This window comes from Carassius gibelio, chromosome A15 (genome assembly GCF_023724105.1).
Source record: "Carassius gibelio isolate Cgi1373 ecotype wild population from Czech Republic chromosome A15, carGib1.2-hapl.c, whole genome shotgun sequence".
NCBI classification, from domain to species: domain Eukaryota; kingdom Metazoa; phylum Chordata; class Actinopteri; order Cypriniformes; family Cyprinidae; genus Carassius; species Carassius gibelio.
In genome coordinates, this window is record NC_068385.1 from 15,566,187 (window position 1) to 15,585,465 (window position 19,279).

Below are 19,279 nucleotides of genomic sequence, written 5' to 3' on the forward strand. Positions count from 1 at the left end.
AAAAAAATAACTTCAAAATCATGAATTCACATTGCAAAATAATTAAAGCAAGTAGTTTTTTAGGAGTTCAAATGTGGTGTCTAAAAGCCTTCCTTTTGGCAGCATACAGTCCCATTGCACAATACTGGACTTTCTTTGAGGCTTTACAGCATTGCAACACACACACACACACACACACACACATACAGACAGAGAGATGTTGTCCACATTGTCATCTTGAGTCATGTGAACCGAGGTGTGAAATCACTTCTCACGGGAGCCACAACACACACACACACACACATAAAAATAACTTTTGTTTAAAGTAACTGAAATTAGGCTAGTTGGTAATAATGAAAGCTTGAATAAAATAACTTAAAGCAACAATTTAAGCATAATTCTTAAAATCTGACGAAAGACTGGAAGTCGATCTGTCAGAGATTGTGGCATGTTGAATGCGTGTAGCGACAGCTCTGAACTCTATATATAGTATCACAGAAGTGCAACAAAGCACAACAATAGCTGTAGTGAATGAGGAAGTGACTGATTCCCCTGTAGCTCTTAAATACAAAAACATAAATGGCATAAAATCAAGGTTTGAATTCCTTTCAGACCGATGGACATTTGAAATGACTTTAAATAAACTAACAATTGTGCTTCATTGTTTTATTGCTGAAGAGTGTTGAACCTTCTCCTGTGTTCTACTGTACATACGTGAATTTATTTTCCTTCAGTCTGAGGTTTCATTGCACTTTTGGGCATGAAAGAGCTTTTATATTTGCTACAGTATGAGCTTTTATATTTGCTACAGTATAAACTTATTTTATTAAAAACAATCAAGATCTGCTCATTTAAAAAAGTAACGCAAAAGTAGTGTAACGCATTATTTTTCATAAAAAGTAACCAAGTAATGTAATTAGTTATTTTTTAGGGAGTAACGTGATATTGTAATACATTATTTTTAAAAGTAACTTTCCCCAACACTGGAGCCATGACAGGGATTATGAATTAGATGGTGACTAATGAAGAAAACTAAGGGAAGACAAAATTTAGTCATTTTCCAGAACACATGATTTTAATATCGACAGCAACAACACACGATAAGAAGCAGAATGGGATGATATTTGAATGCAATTAAATGATTTTTACACAGCACATTAAAAATTCACAGCAGTATTACAGACATTATATGTGTATACTTGAACAAAATGCTTTCTAATGGTTATGATCGTGAACCAAGCTTCCTTCAAACATTGATATGACAGATAAAAGTCACTAAAATCCTTTTGCCACTGACTCAACTACATCCTTTTCAGTTTCCCATAACCTCACATCATGACCAGGCGTGACAGGTCAAGTTTCCAGGATAAATAAAATCCTGTGCAAAGTAGCCAATCTGAACTTGTTTAATATACAACTTAAGACCAATGAGATTTCTTTGTGGGTGGGGCTCAAATCCAAATTTCACTATAATAACACTATAAAATGTGTTAATTAATGTACTTTAAATTGCATAAACATATTACCAAGGCCAAAGAAATTAAAAATTTCCACTTAATTTGCAATTCAGTTAGAATTTGCAAGCTTAGAAGCCATTCACACAGATTTCCTAGTGTTTAAAAACACGAGACACAGGCAGTAGAATGAAAAAACTAAATCAAAAGCACAAGGACTAGAGACGCGATTTAAAAAGCGGAACTCTTTTAACTCAAGTTTAAAAAAAAAACATTATGTCATGCACAAGACACAAGTGCAACAGATCAAACACATCCGTCTTGTGCATGATAAAATAGAAAGACAATGGAAAAGCGTCACAGTGAAGTTGAAGAACGTGTTATGTGTGAACAGCTCCTAAAAGCCTGGTTAACCAAATATCACAATAACGCACTATTTGTATTATTTGTTTAATCAGGAGTTACAAACTTCAACCAGCGGGCAGATAATTCAATGCAGGATTTTATTGTTGTCGATTAGATGGCTTCTACCGTTTTGTCACACCTAGCTTGATCATGGTATCAGATTGGTATGAATGAATCCAACTATGTTTTATGAATTATGTTTAAACGTCTGATTTTCTCCCCTTAATGCTGTGAACTGAAATCCCTGTGTGGATGAACTATTCTGAAATGTTGTGTTATATAACACTTAAATATGAAGTGAATTTGGGTCTGGGACCATCTACACAATACTAATAGGTTCTGCTCTGAAACCCACACAATAAATTAGCGAATGCATGACAGATCACATTTCAGAACTGGCACATCACAAGCAGTTGAGCAGCAGCTGTTGCTCCCTTTTTACTAAAGTACACAATGGCTACATCTTTTCTACTTTTCATTTGCCTCAGTGTCTTGTCCATCCATAAGACCAGCGGCTGAGCAGGATATTTACTTCATTAGTATGTTCATACTACCAAACAGGAAGTCAGATAGTGCCAGATGAACAGGTTTGGCAGTCAACAGCAAGTTTGACTTCTGAAGTCAGTGTCTTTTCCTAGTCCAAAATTATTTTACAGTCAACATTGACTGTAAGTACAAAGTCCCAGTGGCATTCAGTGGTCCAGGTTGTTCTCGTTCTTCACAGAGGAGAAAATGAGGCCGTCGATGTTCTCCAGATCTGCTGGATAGACCTGATTCTCATTCACCATCTGACTGAAGTGCACGTCGTTTATAGACGACATGTTCATCATCGGTTGGTTGACGTTCAATTTCATATCTGTGCTATCTAACCCAAAGTTGAGATCGCCGGGAAAAAACAACTGATTAAGAAGCTGGTCTGAACCTGGCTGAGCCAAGCATTTGCTGATGCCTTGGAGGACAGTATCTAAAGTGTCCTGGTCCATGCTAACACAACCGTCCTCTTGTTTGAAGTCTTCATTATAATGGATTCCCTCCATAACCTGGGATGGCACGTGGGCGCCCGCATCCATAACAGGGACTGCCATGGAAGCACCCGGAATGTTAAAATCGGGAGTGTTGTAGAATGGGTTTTCAAAATGCTGTGGCATGCTGAGTTCATTCACAGTGTCTTGATCTGAGAGAGGAGGGATTTTACTTAATTAATGTAGTCAAAGTTTGATAGAATATTAAGGTCTTTTTAATTTACAAACATCCTTACTTTGAGGAACGCTGCATGGCTCGCTGAACTTAACATCAGATTTCATTTTCCTCTTGCGGTTCACTTCGTAGGGATCTGCAGATCAAAAGAGCCACTCAGATTAACCTTCCTTTCATGTTACAGGGTGACAGAAGCATGTGATGGGGCTGACTAAAAAGGCACTGATTGCAACAGAATGGTTTGTGTTTGGTGACAACAGAAGACCTATTATAAAGCATCAGTTTCCTCATGCATACTTTCAGTTTAAACGATTATAATGCTGCCATTTATAATGAAAAACTGACATGGTGACACACCCTCTTTTTATAATATTTTAGAAACTAGCAAGAGAAAAGCTGATTCATTTCTAGGATGTGAGGCGTTTTGCTTCAGTTAACCGTTCTACTGGTCTTCTTTTGTATGAAATCACTTTTAAACTCAAGAAACCTGAAAGTGACACATATTTAACATTTTTGGGACCATTACACCTTTTTTATTTATATATTTCTATACTTTTCTTCAGGAAGGATGCACTAAATGGCTTATAAATGTTGATAAAGAATCAAGACTTTTAAATTTCGGTTTCAAATGCTGTTCTTTTGAACTTTGTTTCTTTAAAGATTCCTGGAATAAATGCATTGTGTAAATCAAGCATATAGTGATATGATTTCTGAAGGATCACGTGACACTTAAAATTGGAGTAATGACGCTGAAAATTCAACTTTGCCATCACAGGAATAAACAGCATTTTAAAATATATTAAAATAGAGTTATTTTATTTATTATTTAATGATCTCAAAACTGACACAAAATTTTTGAATGGATGGATATATATACTTTGTAAACGATTTATATAATTACTTCTTTTATACACTATAATCCTTTCACCTATCTATTCTTCAAACTTCCTCTCTAACACCATAATATTTTATTCATTTAAGATTTATAATACTTGTATCCTTTGATTTTAGAGTAAAATAAACCCCAGATATTCCCTCACATCTGTCACCTTATGTTATCTAATAATCTTGTCTTTATGGTGTCTGATAACTCACCTGCATTGTCTGGAACATACGTGAAATTGACCGGCTCGCTGTCTATCCGGTCAGAGATGCGGCGTAGACACACGCTGACCTCCACCTCCTCGGTTATGTTCTGCTCCCTGAAGGGTGGGGACTTGAAGACGATGGCGATTTGTCGATGGACATCAGTCTGAGCAAACTCCGCCTTGGCCTCCCAGTCGTCCTTGCTGAAGATTATCTCAATGTCATCTATGGAGGTTTCCAGATACACACATGAGTTATTTCAGCCCAGCTGTATTGGCAAAATGAGATGCTGTGAACTAAATAGGAGTCCAGTTACCTTTCTGCACTTTGTCACAGAGCATGTAAATTTCAGTCTTTCCTGTGCAGGGGCCTCTGACAACATTAAGCCGATTGATCTTCAGCTCTGCTGTTGTGGTCGCCTCTATTCAGACAAATAGAAACAATCCAAACATTATCTACCAGGACTCTGTGTACTTGAGTAGAGTAAGTTTCTTGCCCAACATATATCTTGCTCTTACTCTTGTCATAAATGGGGCTGGAAACCACAGGGGCGAGGGGAATTCGGTCGCCATCCTTTCGTTCCAGCTCACACTGAAAACACAGTCTCACCACGTTCATATCCATGTCCTCGATGCTCTTAGAGTGACCCGCTGGTGGAGAACAAGCCAAAAACATTCAAAAAATGCCCATACTCTGCTACAGTGGAAGAGTATTAATAAGAACCTGCTACAAAACCTAATGCGCAGCTTATGGAGGAATCATAGGTTTTCAAAGACTTCAGAACAGAGTCATTCGGTCTGCAATATCATTCAACAACTCACTGTTAAACGGATCGATATTCTTATTCCTCCTCTTCTGCAGTGAGGCATCAAGTTCCTTCCTCCGCACACATTGGATGCCCAGATTCGCAAAGCTGGAAAACACCAACACACTCAGGCAGGAAATAACATTTTTACTCTCCGATCATGTTCTACTGACCATACTGTCCCATATTGCCCAAAACATTGACGTTGTCAGAAACAAACCTGTGTCGACGAGCGCTGTGGGGATTGATGTGGATGACACAGATGCCATCCGCACAGTCTTTCCCGACTAAGCAGTGTGGATGTGGGCGGTACGGGATGTCCTTCGTCACAAGAGACACGGTGACCATCACTTTCTTGATATTATCAATGGGGCCTTGAATCTAAAACAGGTGAAAAGACAAAATACAGTTTTACTTTTGTTTTCTTAACACTGCTGAAATCGGTTCTTTGTGGTTGAACATGTTTGTTTGTCTGCCCACACGTCGCACAACTCCCCAGGGAACTTTCATTTTTAACTGCAATTAAAAGTTTGAGTTGATGGGGGATGCCCCACTGTTATGGGATAGTCGGTGCATTCCAGACACGCCCACTCTAAGGAGGGCAAATAAATTTGTAATTCATGTAAGTGGAAAAATATGACACAATGGAAATGAAATGAGAGTTTCACAAGGTTTAACTGATGAACATTTCTTAACCCTACTGTTTTAACAACACTGATTTCTATGGCATCTAAAAACGTGAATTGAAACATGAATAAAACTGGGGGTTTGTTCTCCTATAGTATGAGCTCCATTTTCTTCTATATCATACTATATGAGCCAGAAAAGCCTGATATATATCAAGTATGATACTCAACAAGAAAACACAACTATTTTTTTGACTTTTTTAAAGACTCATTTTAAAAAGGAAGCGTTTTAGAGAGTTACATTAGTTAACTTCTAAAAATAGACGTTGACTCATTCATTAGCATCCATCCCAAACCTTCTTCCTCTGACTCACTTCAATGGCAGGCAGAGTCTTGCTGGAGTCAGTGCTGGAGGCTCCAAGTATGCTGCCCGCGGATCGTCCCTCACACTCATAGCGAAATCGCATGCCGCGCTCCTTTGGCTGCTCCACCACCACCAGCTCTGGCTTTTCCAGGAAGCGCTCCAGATGTTCTGTTCCAGTCTGCGTTGGATGAAGTCTGTGTTGCGCTACAGATGACTGTCCACGTCGCTGAGAAGCCACTTTTTGGCCTCGCATGGAATGCATTGGTGCCATACCATCAGTGTGCACCGTTGGGGTCTGGTCAAGGATGTATGGGTTCTGTGAAAAGGGAGATGCAAGCTACATTTGAAAATATGAAGAAAATAAATGGTGCTCATCTGTAGAAAAGTTCATTGGTATACAGTTGCAAATATTTCTGATCACTTTTAGCAAATGCTATACAGGATCTATAGTGTCCTAAAGGTTTCCAGGGAGTTGATAAAGTGTTTTGACAGATTTTTAGCACATCCATCGTTCAATTGCATGGTTGCACTATGTGCTTTGTTGTGTGCCACTCTAATTGATGTAGCTCTTTAAAGTCGGGTGAATTTTTATTAGCTTCATTGTTGTTGTTTATTAAAAAAAGTGATGCCAAAAAGTGATCCTAACGCTATAATTCCTCTGGGTCATTATTGGCATAATTATCAATATAGTTATAGAATGAATATTAAAACTTTGGCAGCTAGATTTTCAGATAACAAATAAATGAACAAACAACTGAATAGAGCAAGAGACAAAATATTTCAACAAAAAGATTGATGAAGATCCGCCAAAAGGGTTTACATGTTTAAGATTTTTTTTTTTTAAAGGCAGTCACTGAATCATTTATTTTCAAACCCCCACGTAATGAAGCAGCAACACCAAGAATTGAGAAAAACCACATTAGCTTGTTTTATTACTAAGCTGAAATCACACGTTCCCTCTCTGACTTTCCAGTATTTGAAATCATTAATGGAAAGACAAACGATTCATCTTCAGCTCACTCTCTGCATTAAAAAAATCTATGCCACCACAAAAAAAAAAAAAAAAACAGCAAGAGAGAAAGAGAAAGTGAGCGTGTGGTAAAAGAGGGAGAAAGAGAGTGAGTAACAGTTTGTTTGAGACATGCAGATATTGAACACAAAGAGCACAATTATAATAACAGAGGAATAAAAAGTATCAGAATGTTGCATTTTTGAGAAGACAACAGACAAACACCAAGTCTGGACATGCCTGAGGATGGACTCAGATCGCTTACACAAAGAGCCGCTGAGAAGAGCCAGAAGAAGCATGGTGAAGAAACAGGAAGCTCACATCACTGGACGAAATATCAGCCAATGAGAAAGAGAGAAGCAGAGAGGAGGGTATGTGCCTGACTCTCTTTTGTATAGGGGAGAGAACGCCAACTGAACGTAGGCATCGAATTACAATCACCCTTCTGAGAGTAAAAAAAAAAGCCTGATGTCATGAATAACAAGTTTCGATATCTACCAAAAAAAAAAAAAAAAAACAAGTCTAGTGAGCTGTTAGAGCAAATACAATCAATATGCCACAGAATATGAGGCATCAATCTTGTCCATAGCACAAACAATGCAGGATGAGTTACGCACCTAATAGCGTTAGTGTTAAAGGGACAATTTACCCCAAAATTAAAATTGTAATCTAAATATAAAATGACTTTCTGGAACACACAGGAAGATACTTAGAGAAATGTCTCTGTGTTTGGAAGTCAATGGTCATCTGGTTACCAGCATTCTTCAATATATTCTTTCATGTTCCACAGAAGAAAGTCATTCATATAGGTTTGGAATGACATAACGTTGAGACGGTGAAATATCCTTTTAAGGGTTTCAGAAAGTATGTACAGTAATATTAGTAATGCCTGCCTGCTTTAGCAGCTGATACAACAACTGCTCTTTTGGTTCAATTTAGTGTGACAGCAGAAAGACTCACATGTGGAGCTGTTCCTCTGGAGACCAGCACCGGTGCGCTTCTCCTGCCTCTAGACGGAGGACCAGCTGGCTGGACGTCCTGGTCCACCGGTGGAGGAGGAGGACCAGGGAGCGTTACGGTCCGCTCTTTGACCGTTTTCTCTGTGAGGTATTCATCTATAATATCTGAGGGACAGTTTTAATCAATATAAACAAGAGCTCTTGTTAAAGACATCACATTTTAAAATATACCCCCCCCCCCCCCCATGTAACACAAAATCAGATGTTAGGCAGAATGGCAGTATTGTGTACTTTTACTGCATGGAAAACAACATGGTGACTGCTGGACTGCACAACATCTCCTTTTGTGTTCCATGGGAAGCCACTGGGTTTTAAAGGTGACTAAATAATGACCAAATGTTTTGTTGAATTATCCCTTAAAAACTATAAAACATGCAATGTATGAAAAAAGAAACAATGTGGACAACCAAGGTGACGTCACACCTGCACTCACCTAGATAAAGGTCTGCTGATGGGAGGCATGATGGGAGAAATAGAGAGAAAACCAGTTAAACATATGCGCATTTCCGGAAAACGAAACTGAAAGCAACTTTTTATTTGTTTATTTAACACAAAACGAGCAGTTGATGACAACGTCGTTTGATAAACGTGTCTGCGGCAGCTCGACTTCATCAGCTATCAGCTAATAAACAAATGCGCTAAAACGAGTCATGAAACATGATCATATGATAAACATACTTCTCAACACATACTAAACATCCTAAAATATATATTTTTTTTGCGACAGTAAAACAGGAAAGACTTTCGCGGGCCTGTATTATTGTTTCAACACAGGCCTGTAACTTTAGAAAACACCCACTTCTCTAAGAAAACAACTTAGTTTTGATGACCCCGTGGACTTTTGTGTCATAAAACGTAATATAAAGTGATGTGGTGAAATCTGCCGTTCGAGTTTAGTGCATAATGGGTACATAATGTATCGCTAAGGAGTAATGTGGAGCAAATATTCTTAAAACCTGCTGAATCAGAGACAACAGGGCCGAGGTGAACGAGTGAGAACTGTACTGACCTCCCGCTGTGCCGTTCCGAGCGCTCATGTTTCTCATTGCTGGGACGATGATGATGATGATGATGAAGAAGAAGAACAAATTATTTAAAGGAGTCTCTTGGTTCCTACACGCTCTTGTGTTGAATCGCAATCCTCCTAAACAGCGATCAGATCATCAGTCCCGCGTTATGGACTCATTTCCGGGTGCTTCGCCTGTTTTTTGTTTTTTTTTGGAAACCTGAATTTAACGGAAGATTTTTTGAAAAATAAATCCCGAGATAAAATGCGAGACCGCTTAGCTGTTCCTCAGCCACTAGACGACTGTGACATGACAAACAGAAACACCTTCGCTGCGTATTTCTTCCACCCTTTTTTTTCTGGGTACTAGAGGTCTGATCGGGTGGGTGGAAATCCCCCTACGTCACAACTGGGGAAACCCCAAGATTCATCACCATGACAACGACTAACAACAGGTGAGTTTCAAGAAAGCGCAACAATAACAAGTAACTTACAAACACACAAACAGCCTAAAATAACCGATACGATGAAGTAATAATAGATAGTAATAAATAAATTCCATTATATAAAATCGAAATCGAATTAAAATGTACTACTGGATGTTTATTTTATATATATATATATATATATATATATATATATATATATATATATATATATATATATATAAAACAATTCTAATTATAATATTTTTATTTTATATAAGCTACACACACACATATACATATTAGGGCTGCTCGATTATGAAAAAAAAAACATAATTGTCTATCCCTTGAAATCGTTATTGCGATTATTAATTACGATTAGCATTATTTGCATTGAATGGTTTATACCATTGTTTTTTTTTCCTCTTGGAACTGCATGCCGTATTTTTATATGAAAATAACTTAAGTGCTTTTCTATTAAGAGTATTAATCCACAAATGTAAAATATACATCGGACTGGTTTCTTCTTTAAATTATATTAAAAATAAAAATAAAATGATGAATGGTATTATAATGTTATACTAAAACATTGGGGGACTCAAGATAATACGTAGGGAAAAAAAATTAAAGCGTGCAGAATGACATTAGTCGACTTTGAACGATTATTTGCCACTTTGAATGATTACGTAATTATGGCATCCGTAATTGTAATCGCGATTAGAAATCTGATTAATTGTGCAGTCCTTATACATTTACCCATATAAACGGAGTACTTGTTTGGAGAGTGAGCGGTCTGAAATAGTCACGTGATCTCTAGTAAATGGGTGTAATGAGTGCACACCGAGCTGTTGGTTTCAGCATTGCGTCAGCCTTTGATAATACAGCATTAGTAAGGCAGAAAAGAGATTTACATCTGAGCCGCAAATCACTCGGGTGATTTACAGTACTGGTTAAACTACCTTGTTTTATTTAAAAGGATGGAGTATGTAAATATGCCGCCTACACACCGAGAGCACAGTTTCATAAACATACAAATTAAACGCCTGACATTTTGCCCGTGATAGTCATATGACGGACATGCATAAAACGAGCACGTGAATTCTCCCACGCGAAGCAGAGACCAAAATTTAGAAGACAGCTGTTTTGGGTTCACGTCACGGTTTGGGAATTTGGGCTGGAGTTTGGCACGCGCAGAAGCCCACGGTCGGCTACCACGTGCACTCCTACGCACCGCAGTACCAAAGACAACATTTTGATTGAGACGATTGTAATAAGTTCGCCGCCGTGCTAAACTTACAGCCGGTGATAGTCATTTACGGTCGGACTCACGGACCCTTAGCCTGTGGACAAGTGCGTAAAATATTAAGTGGACCTCGCACGCGCACAGCGAACTCCGGATTTAAAACCTGCGAATGCTTTAGTATCAGAAAAGGATGTTTATACGCTCGCAGATTTTGGGTGCTCTTTCAAACGATCAAGTAAATGCAATACTGTGACGCACCTGAGTGGAATCAGTGGCTCGTTCCATCCCTGGGGATGTTTTTATTCAGTCTGCTCTTGGACAGAAGTGTCAAAAACTGACCCAGCTAACACAGTTACGTTGTGACGACGTAACTGGACCAGACCATATTCGTTGCAGCGACATCCCAAATAACGTTCCAGCGACGTAACTTTGTGATTCCCATATCCGTCGTGGAGACGTTATAGTGGAACGTCGCTGGAACGTGAGGAGTACGTCCCAGCGACCAAACTGGCACGTTATGAGAACGTTACTATAAAGTACCATATTGGTCGCAGCGACGTACCATATAACGTTCCAGTGACGTAACTTTGTGATTCCCATATCCGTCGTGGCGACGTTATAGTGGAACGTCGCTGGAACGTGATGAGTACGTCCCAACGACCAAACTGTCACGTTATGAGGACGTTCCTATAAAATACCATATTGGTCTCAGCGACGTACCACATAACGTTCCAGTGACGTAACTTTGTGATTCCCATATCCGTCATGGCGACGTTATAGTGGAACGTCGCTGGAACGTGATGAGTATGTCCTGACGACCAAACTGGCACGTTATGAGGACGTGACATTACAGGATCATATTGGTAATTCATATTTTCACCTCACCATTACCTTGAAATACATAAAGAACTAATAAACTCAATCCATCTCTGGTGCAAAAAATAAACCTTATGAAATCTAATTGTAATCTAATTATAGGGGATTCATAGTTAATACATTAATTACATACATGCAATGCAAACAAATACAAAAACATTACATTCTAATATAAAATAGACAAAAACACACTGCAGTCATTCACAAATCAATATTTATTCAGCACTACTTTGTACAAATACGAAGCCAAAACATTTTGAACATCGCACCTGTTCTTTAAACATGCAAAATGTTACTAAGTTATGAGCACAGAAAACTAAACACATCAATTCATAGATTACACAATATAAACAATAGAAATTTTTTGTCTTAAAGATGGGGAGATGGTTAATGACGTTATTAGTGAAAATTAAAAATAATTATCATTAAACTTATTGATACAACATAATTTAGTGCAACAAAAAATACATGATAAATAGATATGAAACAATTCAGCAGATACTGCACCGAGATACTGCACAAAGTAAAACTGTGAGCGTCATATATGAGGCTCCTGGTATAAATGTCTGATGGTGATGTGCTTTAATTACACGACATGCAGGAAAAAATTTAGGCTAATTCATGCGCACGATTTTCTATTTCATTCCCTCGATTTGCTAAAACGTGTACACTATTTATACATCAAGAGAACGAATTAGTAAATTGTGCATACGATTTAGCAAATCAATGAAATGTAAAAGTAATCGTGCACGTTTAGTACATAGAGGGAACGAATTAGTAAATCATGGACATGATTTCTTTCTTTTTCTTGCATGTCATGATCAGGGCTCTGTGCTCACTATCAGAGGATAAAACTAAACAATATAACAATTACCAAAGAACCATAATTTTTGAGCTTCTCAGAAGAAAAACATTCATAAAGCGTAAAGATATGAAAAATGAACAATATAGAGATTTCTAGCATCTCTCCTGTATTATTTGTCCCACCCGAAAAAACAAAGTTTTTTAAGAAAATGAGCATATCGACTTTCTCAGAAGGATCTGTGATTACTGACTGTGGAGAAGACTCTTTCAGACAGTGCTGAGGAGGCAGAGTTAGGTGCTGGACAGCTGATAGAGAAGAGGAAGAGGGTGTTTCTTACCCCAGCAGCAGAAGACAGGCTCTTCTGAGGGAAGGACAGGATGCTTGCAGTGTTGTGCTGTAGAACAAGGCTTCTTCTCAGCACCTGATCTTCTTCAGAAAAGAGTTCCTCTAGTGTAGAGTCAGACACTCAGACTTCTTGCAAACTGGAATCTTTTAATAACATTTAGCATATTATTGTAGCCATGTTCATTGTTTTTATTATAACACATGGCAAGCTTATGAGAAAATTGTTAAACGTGTTCTTCCTCCTCTTCTTCATCCTGGACCTGCACTGTCAACATCCTTCTCTGAGCTGAAAGGGAGGATCATCTTGTTAATGTTGCTCATGTATGTTCACAACCAGTCAAAAATCTGGAATCTTTTCTTTATGGTTTTCAAGAGAAGTCTCTTCTACTCACCAAGGCTAGATTAATTTGATAAAAAATTTTTTTTAAAGTAATTGTAAAAAAAAAAAAAAAAGAAAACAGAAAGAAAGAAATAACAGTTTTCATACTCTTTTTTGAATATACTTAAACATATTTATTGAAATAATTATGAGGCAAAGCTGAATTTTTCAGTAACTTTACTCCAGTCTGCAGTGTCACATGATCTTTTTCATATACTGATTTGCTGATCGGGAAACATTGCTGATTATCACAAATCAGTGCATTTACATGCACCCAATCGCATTATTGCCGCTAAGATCAAAGTGTACATCTGCTCATGACATACATGATGTAAATCACATCTGCAGTTAGCTTACTACGGTTGTTAGTTCCACTGAACTCTATTGGTAAAGAAGGAACTTGTGACCAAAGTTGGTTTTAGGGAAACGCACCCCATATTAGAAATGATGGGGAAGAAAACTTAGCATTTCTGGAAAGTTGAATTTTTTCTTCATTATTATTTTATAAAACACAAAGTTCAAAACATTGAAAAAAAGGTAATCTTTTGTAAAATTACAAAAGTCTTCTCTACCACTGGTTTTCAATTTTATGCATTCTTGCTATTAGCCAACCACCCCCAAATAAAATAAATAAATAAAATAAATAATAAATAAATATAACTGTAGTGTAGACAAAATGTTTGGGCAGCACCACTGTTTCCAACACTGATAATAATCAGAAAAATGTATTGAGCAGTAAATCATCATATTAGAATGATTTCTGAAGATCATGTGACACTGAAGACTGGAGTAATTAATGCTGAAAATATAGCTGTGCATTATAGAAATAAATTAAACTTTTAAAATATATTTAAAACGTTTGACCAGTTGTGTACATTGCCACATTTAAATGAAAACTCAACTTGTAATAAACAAAGCACACATTCTCAAAGAACTTACATTCTGGTGATAACTTCCTTCCCTCACTGCTGTCAGTTCCCTTCAGTCATTCCCAGACCTCCTTGTTTTTAATCTTTCCCTCAAATCTACAGAAACAAACATCATTTTACAGACAATTTGGATAAGTCACGAATTGCAATAGTTATATAACTATAATCACAATGCTAAATTATATATATATATATATATATATATAAATATATATTGAATCGGCACACAAGTATCGGGATAGTATTGAATTGGCAGATTAGCATATCATCCCAGCCCTAGTTACTACAGTCAAAACAATGAAACTCTCTTCAAGAGCGCACAATAACTGATATTTAAAACTGTTAAAAGAAAAGGCTCAAAATATTGCACACATATAATACACAACAATATTTCTTCCTTTGGTGTTTTGAACATTTCTGTGAGTAATGCTACACGCTGTGACTCTGTGTTGCTTCAAGTGCATCATTCTGAGCACTGGTTGTGTTTACGTGCTGCACGCTGTATAGGAGCCATTCCCTTTCGTATTATAATACATTAGCACAATGATAGATTCTTGTTCTGTCCCATCTACCACATGTTGCTGCCTTCATTACTGTGCTATAAATTTAAAAGAAATGTATTTTACACACACATACATTATACACACACACACACACACACACACACATATATATAGACGGTTTCAACGGCAACAACATAAACAAACGTTACTGCGCATGCGCGCTTTTGTGGACCTAACCTAACCGGTAGACTTCCAAATAGAATCAATAACAACAGCCAAGTCCCTCTAGAGTAGATATTTTTTGATAACAAACAAAATATGTTTGCTGCGTGGATCAGGCGGACTTAATGAAAATGCAAATTCATCCTTTGCCAGCAGGAGATGTTTTAAAGCATAGACATAAAGTGCGAGAAATAGAGGTTTCCCCAGTAACAGCTGTAAACAAAGCAGAGCTGCTACGCTCACACGCTGCTTTATCAGGCATATAACATGCAAGTCTTTCTTCAGAAATACAGCGATATAAAAACACCTGTGCCTCGTTTTGATATTTAAACATATAAATGTTAGGAATTATTAAACGTGCAGTACGTAACGTTACTCATGTTTATTCAACGAAGCAGCACAACCACCTGAGCCCAACTTCAGTCTACTCATCACCTTGCCTTTAACTGCGTTTGTAGATGGCACCGCAGCCAGACCGATATACACAACACAGACCGGAAGTTAACTTAGGTCCAGGCGCGTGCATCCGATGAAACTGTCTAATATATATATTTATATATATATCAGTTTGAGACCAAAGGTTTGGACACACCTTCTCATTCAGAGTTTTCTTTATTTTCATGACTATGAAAATTGTAGATTCACACTGAAGGCATCAAAACTATGAATTAACACATGTGGAATTATATATGGAATTATATACATAACAAAAAAGTGTGAAACAACTGAAAATATGTCATATTGTAGGTTCTTCAAAGTAGCCACCTTTTGCTTTGATTACTGCTTTGCACACTCTTGGCATTCTCTTGATGAGCTTCAAGAGGTAGTCACCTGAAATGGTCTTCCAACAGTCTTGAAGGAGTTCCCCGAGAGATGCTTAGCACTTGTTGGCCCTTTTGCCTTCTGTCTGCGGTCCAGCTCACCCCTAAACCATCTGGATTGGGTTCAGGTCCGGTGACTGTGGAGGCCAGGTCATCTGGTGCAGCACCCCATCACTCTCCTTCTTGGTCAAATAGCCCTTGATGCCTTCAGTGTGAATCTACAATTTTCATAGTCATAAAAATAAAGAAAACTCTTTGAATGAGAAGGTGTGTCCAAACTTTTGGTCTTTACTGTAAAATATATATTTTACAGTTTTTTTTATATATATATATATATATATATATATATACACAAACAAACACACACACACACACACACACTTTTGCACATCCTGTCATACCAGTGACTGGGTGTTACTGCAATAGACTTTGCAGCATTAAGGTTAACGATTAATCGATTATTTGATCATTAATTTAAACGACGATCAATCATGGAAATGATTGAAAATTGACATCCCTACACAGAAGTATAGAAAATTCTACATTGATTTAAAAATTTTTTTGCAAAACACGACACTGATATCGGATCAGAATTACTGTCTCTTCTCATAGTGACAGCCAATCACATTAGTTTTCTGGTATTGCATGCACTTGATTGGCTTGCGTCTGCGCTTGGGTATTTGCATAAGATGTTCTGACTGGAGGACGGCTGCATTGGCGCTTGAGAAGTCTTCAACTTCTATTTAGAATTAATTTCACCATCCTTGACGTCACTTCATTTAAAAGTAAACGAGAGGCGTTGACGCCCCGTGTGATGGGGCGTTATATGTCTGGATACTGCTGCACAAATCTTTCAACAACTAGAAATGTAGTTCCTGCACGGACTTACATCCAGGACAGCAGAATGGTCAGGATGACCTGAAACACATAACCAACTGAAATCAATTTAAAAGTATTTAGTCTTGCCTGAGTGATGCTGAAACAACCAGGTTTAGTTTTTCACCCAGGAGAAACTGCTTCCTGTGGAACAGTCTCCATGAAGAATGATCTCTTGATCCTGGATCCTTGCTGCCATCCACGCAGAGATGATTTGGAGGATATGTGGTTGTGTCTAAAGGGTAATGAATCAATGTTACAAGAATACTGATAGCAGCACTATTGATCCTGTAACTTATGTAAATGTTTTCAGTACCGAACAAGTCAGGAACCAAATTAGTACCAGTTCTTGAAACCCATCTCTACTTGTAATAGTTGTCTTGTTGCTGCTGCCCAGACTGTCTCTTCCCCTGATGATAAATATATGTGTTCATTTTAAAGCAATAAATAATACATTTAAATTACTAGGTGGTAACAAATATATTTCCTTATAAGGAACTCACTGAATCATGGACTCAACTGGTGGTTGTCAGGCCCTAAGAAAGTGAACAATTTGTTTACTTTTTGTGAAACGAAAGTATCAGATCAATTTGAGATGACAGATGACAGAATTTACAAGCCTGCCACTTGAGGGAGAAAAGGGGAAATTATTAATCCCACATAACGTTACACTGAACATGATTTCGGCAGCCTCGGTCTAATTAAAGTTAAACTTTATATTTAACGTTATATCGGTTTATATTCAAGTTCACAGCATGGCTAGCATGAGCATCATCAAGCTCGAGCAGCAGGTATTCAAACAAACTAATTAACGTTACTACGGTTAAAAATTTAATTATTAGAAAGTTAATACTGTATAGTTTATAGTTATAAATTTCAAATAATTTAAAACAGGTAAGGTTATATTCGATTTTAACAGTTACCGTTACCTTAGACCACCTCTGAGACTGCTTTTGAGCTAATTAACCAAACAGAGCATTTATTTATTAAATTGAAAGAGAAAACCTACAAAAATACAAAACACTACTCCTCTTTGATGGCATTTAACGTTAAATCAGTTAAAATCTATGAATAAAAGTAGATTTATAGGACTTACCTTTGCTCCGTGTCCGTCTGCTGGAAGTTGACCGTTACAAAATGACGGGCACGCGCACGTCGCGCACTTCACTCAGAAAGTGACGTGCGCTGCTAGTTTAAGGTTTAAATGTTAATTTGTCCCGTACTCTCTTTCATTAACAAACATTATCACCATTTGCTAAGTAAATTGTTTATTTTATTGTTCTTAAACTGATGGCATATATATATATATATATATATATATATATATATATATATATATATATATATAATTATTTTAACATGCTTGATTAATTTTTTTGTATATTTCCCAAAGAATATGCTGTTCAAATGGTATCTTAATAATAATAATACATCTAGTGCAATAATATTAAAAGTTATCTGAAGACCAGCTGACCACGTCGCTACAACGTCCCCAATGGGACTAACTAGCGACGTCTTTTGAGTACGTGCCCACGACGTTTCTGGGAAGTTAGCCAAGATTTAAAAAAATGGAACTTTACCACGACGTCCTCACAACGTTGCCATAAAGTAATGTCGCGCTGACCAAATGACGACTAACTGGCAACGTCCTCACAACGTTCTGTGTTTGCTGGGGAGCAGCCTGTGCTGAGACCCAGATCAGCTCAATGAACTGAACTCTCCATTTTAATCTGAATTTGCACCATATTGACCCTCCAGACTCACGAAATGTCTTGATGTCTTATTATTATTATTATTATTATTATTATGTTTTGTAAGTTTAATTGTGTCACCTTTTGTTGTCAGAAGCAAAATTAATTTTAAATGTCAAAAGAACTTTAATTAAACGTTTTCTTGTTTAAAGTGGGCCTTTTCTGTGATTTGGAATATTTCTTAATAATATACAGGTATAATATGTAGTATAACGTAATAAATATTGCTTTGTGTACTATGAGGTGAACATTTGATTTTCAAATAAGAGTTTGTTTAACTTAAATTTATTAGTAAAAAGTTGTTAAAGTTGTTTTGTTCTGAAATAAGCACGTTTTAACCACAAAGTAAGGAGCAAATCATTTGACAATTATGATGCATGATGACTAATTTTACATAAAGCAGGTAGCCTTAAAGGGGCCACCATATTGAACAGTTGAATATTATTCACTTTATCTCGGAAACTGCTTTGTTAATGGACCATCTTGACAGCAGAATAAATTAACCAATACAAATAGAGTGCAAAGAGAGCATTTCGTATGACATCGGTGACTGAAAACTTTTACGTGATACTGCATTTATGTCACCAGGTGTTATTACACCAAATAAAACTAGATAGTAAAGTTTGTGGTCAAACTTTAAGTTGGCATGAAAAAGCCTAGCCAGAAAGATTGAAGTTAGCATGTGAATAGAAAGTGTCTAGCATGTCATTAGCAAGTGACTAGCATGTTGCAAGCATGATTAGCAAAGTTACTAACATGTTGTTAGCATGATTAGCAAGTGACTAGCATGTTGTAAGCATGATTAGCAAGTGACTAGAATGTTGTTAGTAAGATTAGCAAGTGACTAGAATGCTGTTAACATTACAACAAGTGACGAACATGTTGCTAACATGATTAGCAATGACTAGCATGTCTCTAACATGTTGTTAGCATGTTGCTAGCACGTCTCTAACATGTTGTTAGCATGTCTTTAGCATGTTGCTAGCAAAATTAGCAAGTGACTAGCATGATGCTAGTATGACTAGCATGTCTCTAGCATTTTGCTAGCATGACTAGCAAGTGTGATGGTAGTCTAAAACCAGTTGGTTCAGTAAAAAAAACAGCTAAGACCAGCGTGAAAGCAGCCAAAACCAATTTAAAACCACCAGCTTGGG

At 37.3% G+C, this 19,279-nt stretch overlaps 1 protein-coding gene and 1 long non-coding RNA gene across 3 annotated transcripts; both read right to left on the reverse strand.

Moving 5' to 3' along the window:
- Window positions 1-1,027: 1,027 nt before the first annotated feature.
- LOC128029326 (transcription factor RelB-like) lies at window positions 1,028-9,356 on the reverse strand. Its single transcript, XM_052617068.1, has 11 exons — window positions 8,954-9,356; window positions 8,378-8,392; window positions 7,886-8,049; window positions 5,927-6,232; window positions 5,147-5,307; window positions 4,943-5,034; window positions 4,640-4,771; window positions 4,438-4,542; window positions 4,131-4,346; window positions 3,097-3,171; window positions 1,028-3,012 (listed from the first exon to the last, which is right to left on the reverse strand). Exons 1-11 carry the CDS (start codon window positions 8,988-8,990, stop codon window positions 2,531-2,533), a joined length of 1,785 nt encoding a protein of 594 aa, XP_052473028.1. The 5' UTR covers window positions 8,991-9,356; the 3' UTR covers window positions 1,028-2,530.
- Window positions 9,357-11,691: 2,335 nt separating this feature from the next.
- On the reverse strand, window positions 11,692-18,046 carry LOC128029328 (uncharacterized). 2 transcript variants are annotated; one of them, XR_008187362.1, is made up of 7 exons: window positions 17,471-18,046; window positions 16,878-16,910; window positions 16,691-16,784; window positions 16,502-16,609; window positions 16,388-16,416; window positions 13,963-14,048; window positions 11,692-12,930 (listed from the first exon to the last, which is right to left on the reverse strand). It is a non-coding gene; the product is annotated as an uncharacterized LOC128029328 (long non-coding RNA). The 2 variants fall into 2 exon arrangements; XR_008187361.1 differs by lacking the exons at window positions 11,692-12,930; window positions 13,963-14,048; window positions 16,388-16,416 and having other exon boundaries at window positions 16,465-16,609; window positions 17,471-17,700.
- Window positions 18,047-19,279: the final 1,233 nt, after the last annotated feature.

What these genes read in the sequence shown, in the direction of transcription:
- LOC128029326 (XM_052617068.1), bottom strand. Translation starts at nt 8,990, where the DNA reads ATGAGAAACATGAGCGCTCGGAACGGCACAGCGGGAG. An exon ending in CCAGAGGAACAGCTCCACAT is followed by an intron (nt 6,233 to 7,885) that starts GTGAGTCTTTCT and finishes CCCTTTTCACAG; the next exon opens with AACCCATACATCCTTGACCA. An exon ending in GCCATGCAGCGTTCCTCAAA is followed by an intron (nt 3,013 to 3,096) that starts GTAAGGATGTTT and finishes CTCCTCTCTCAG; the next exon opens with ATCAAGACACTGTGAATGAA.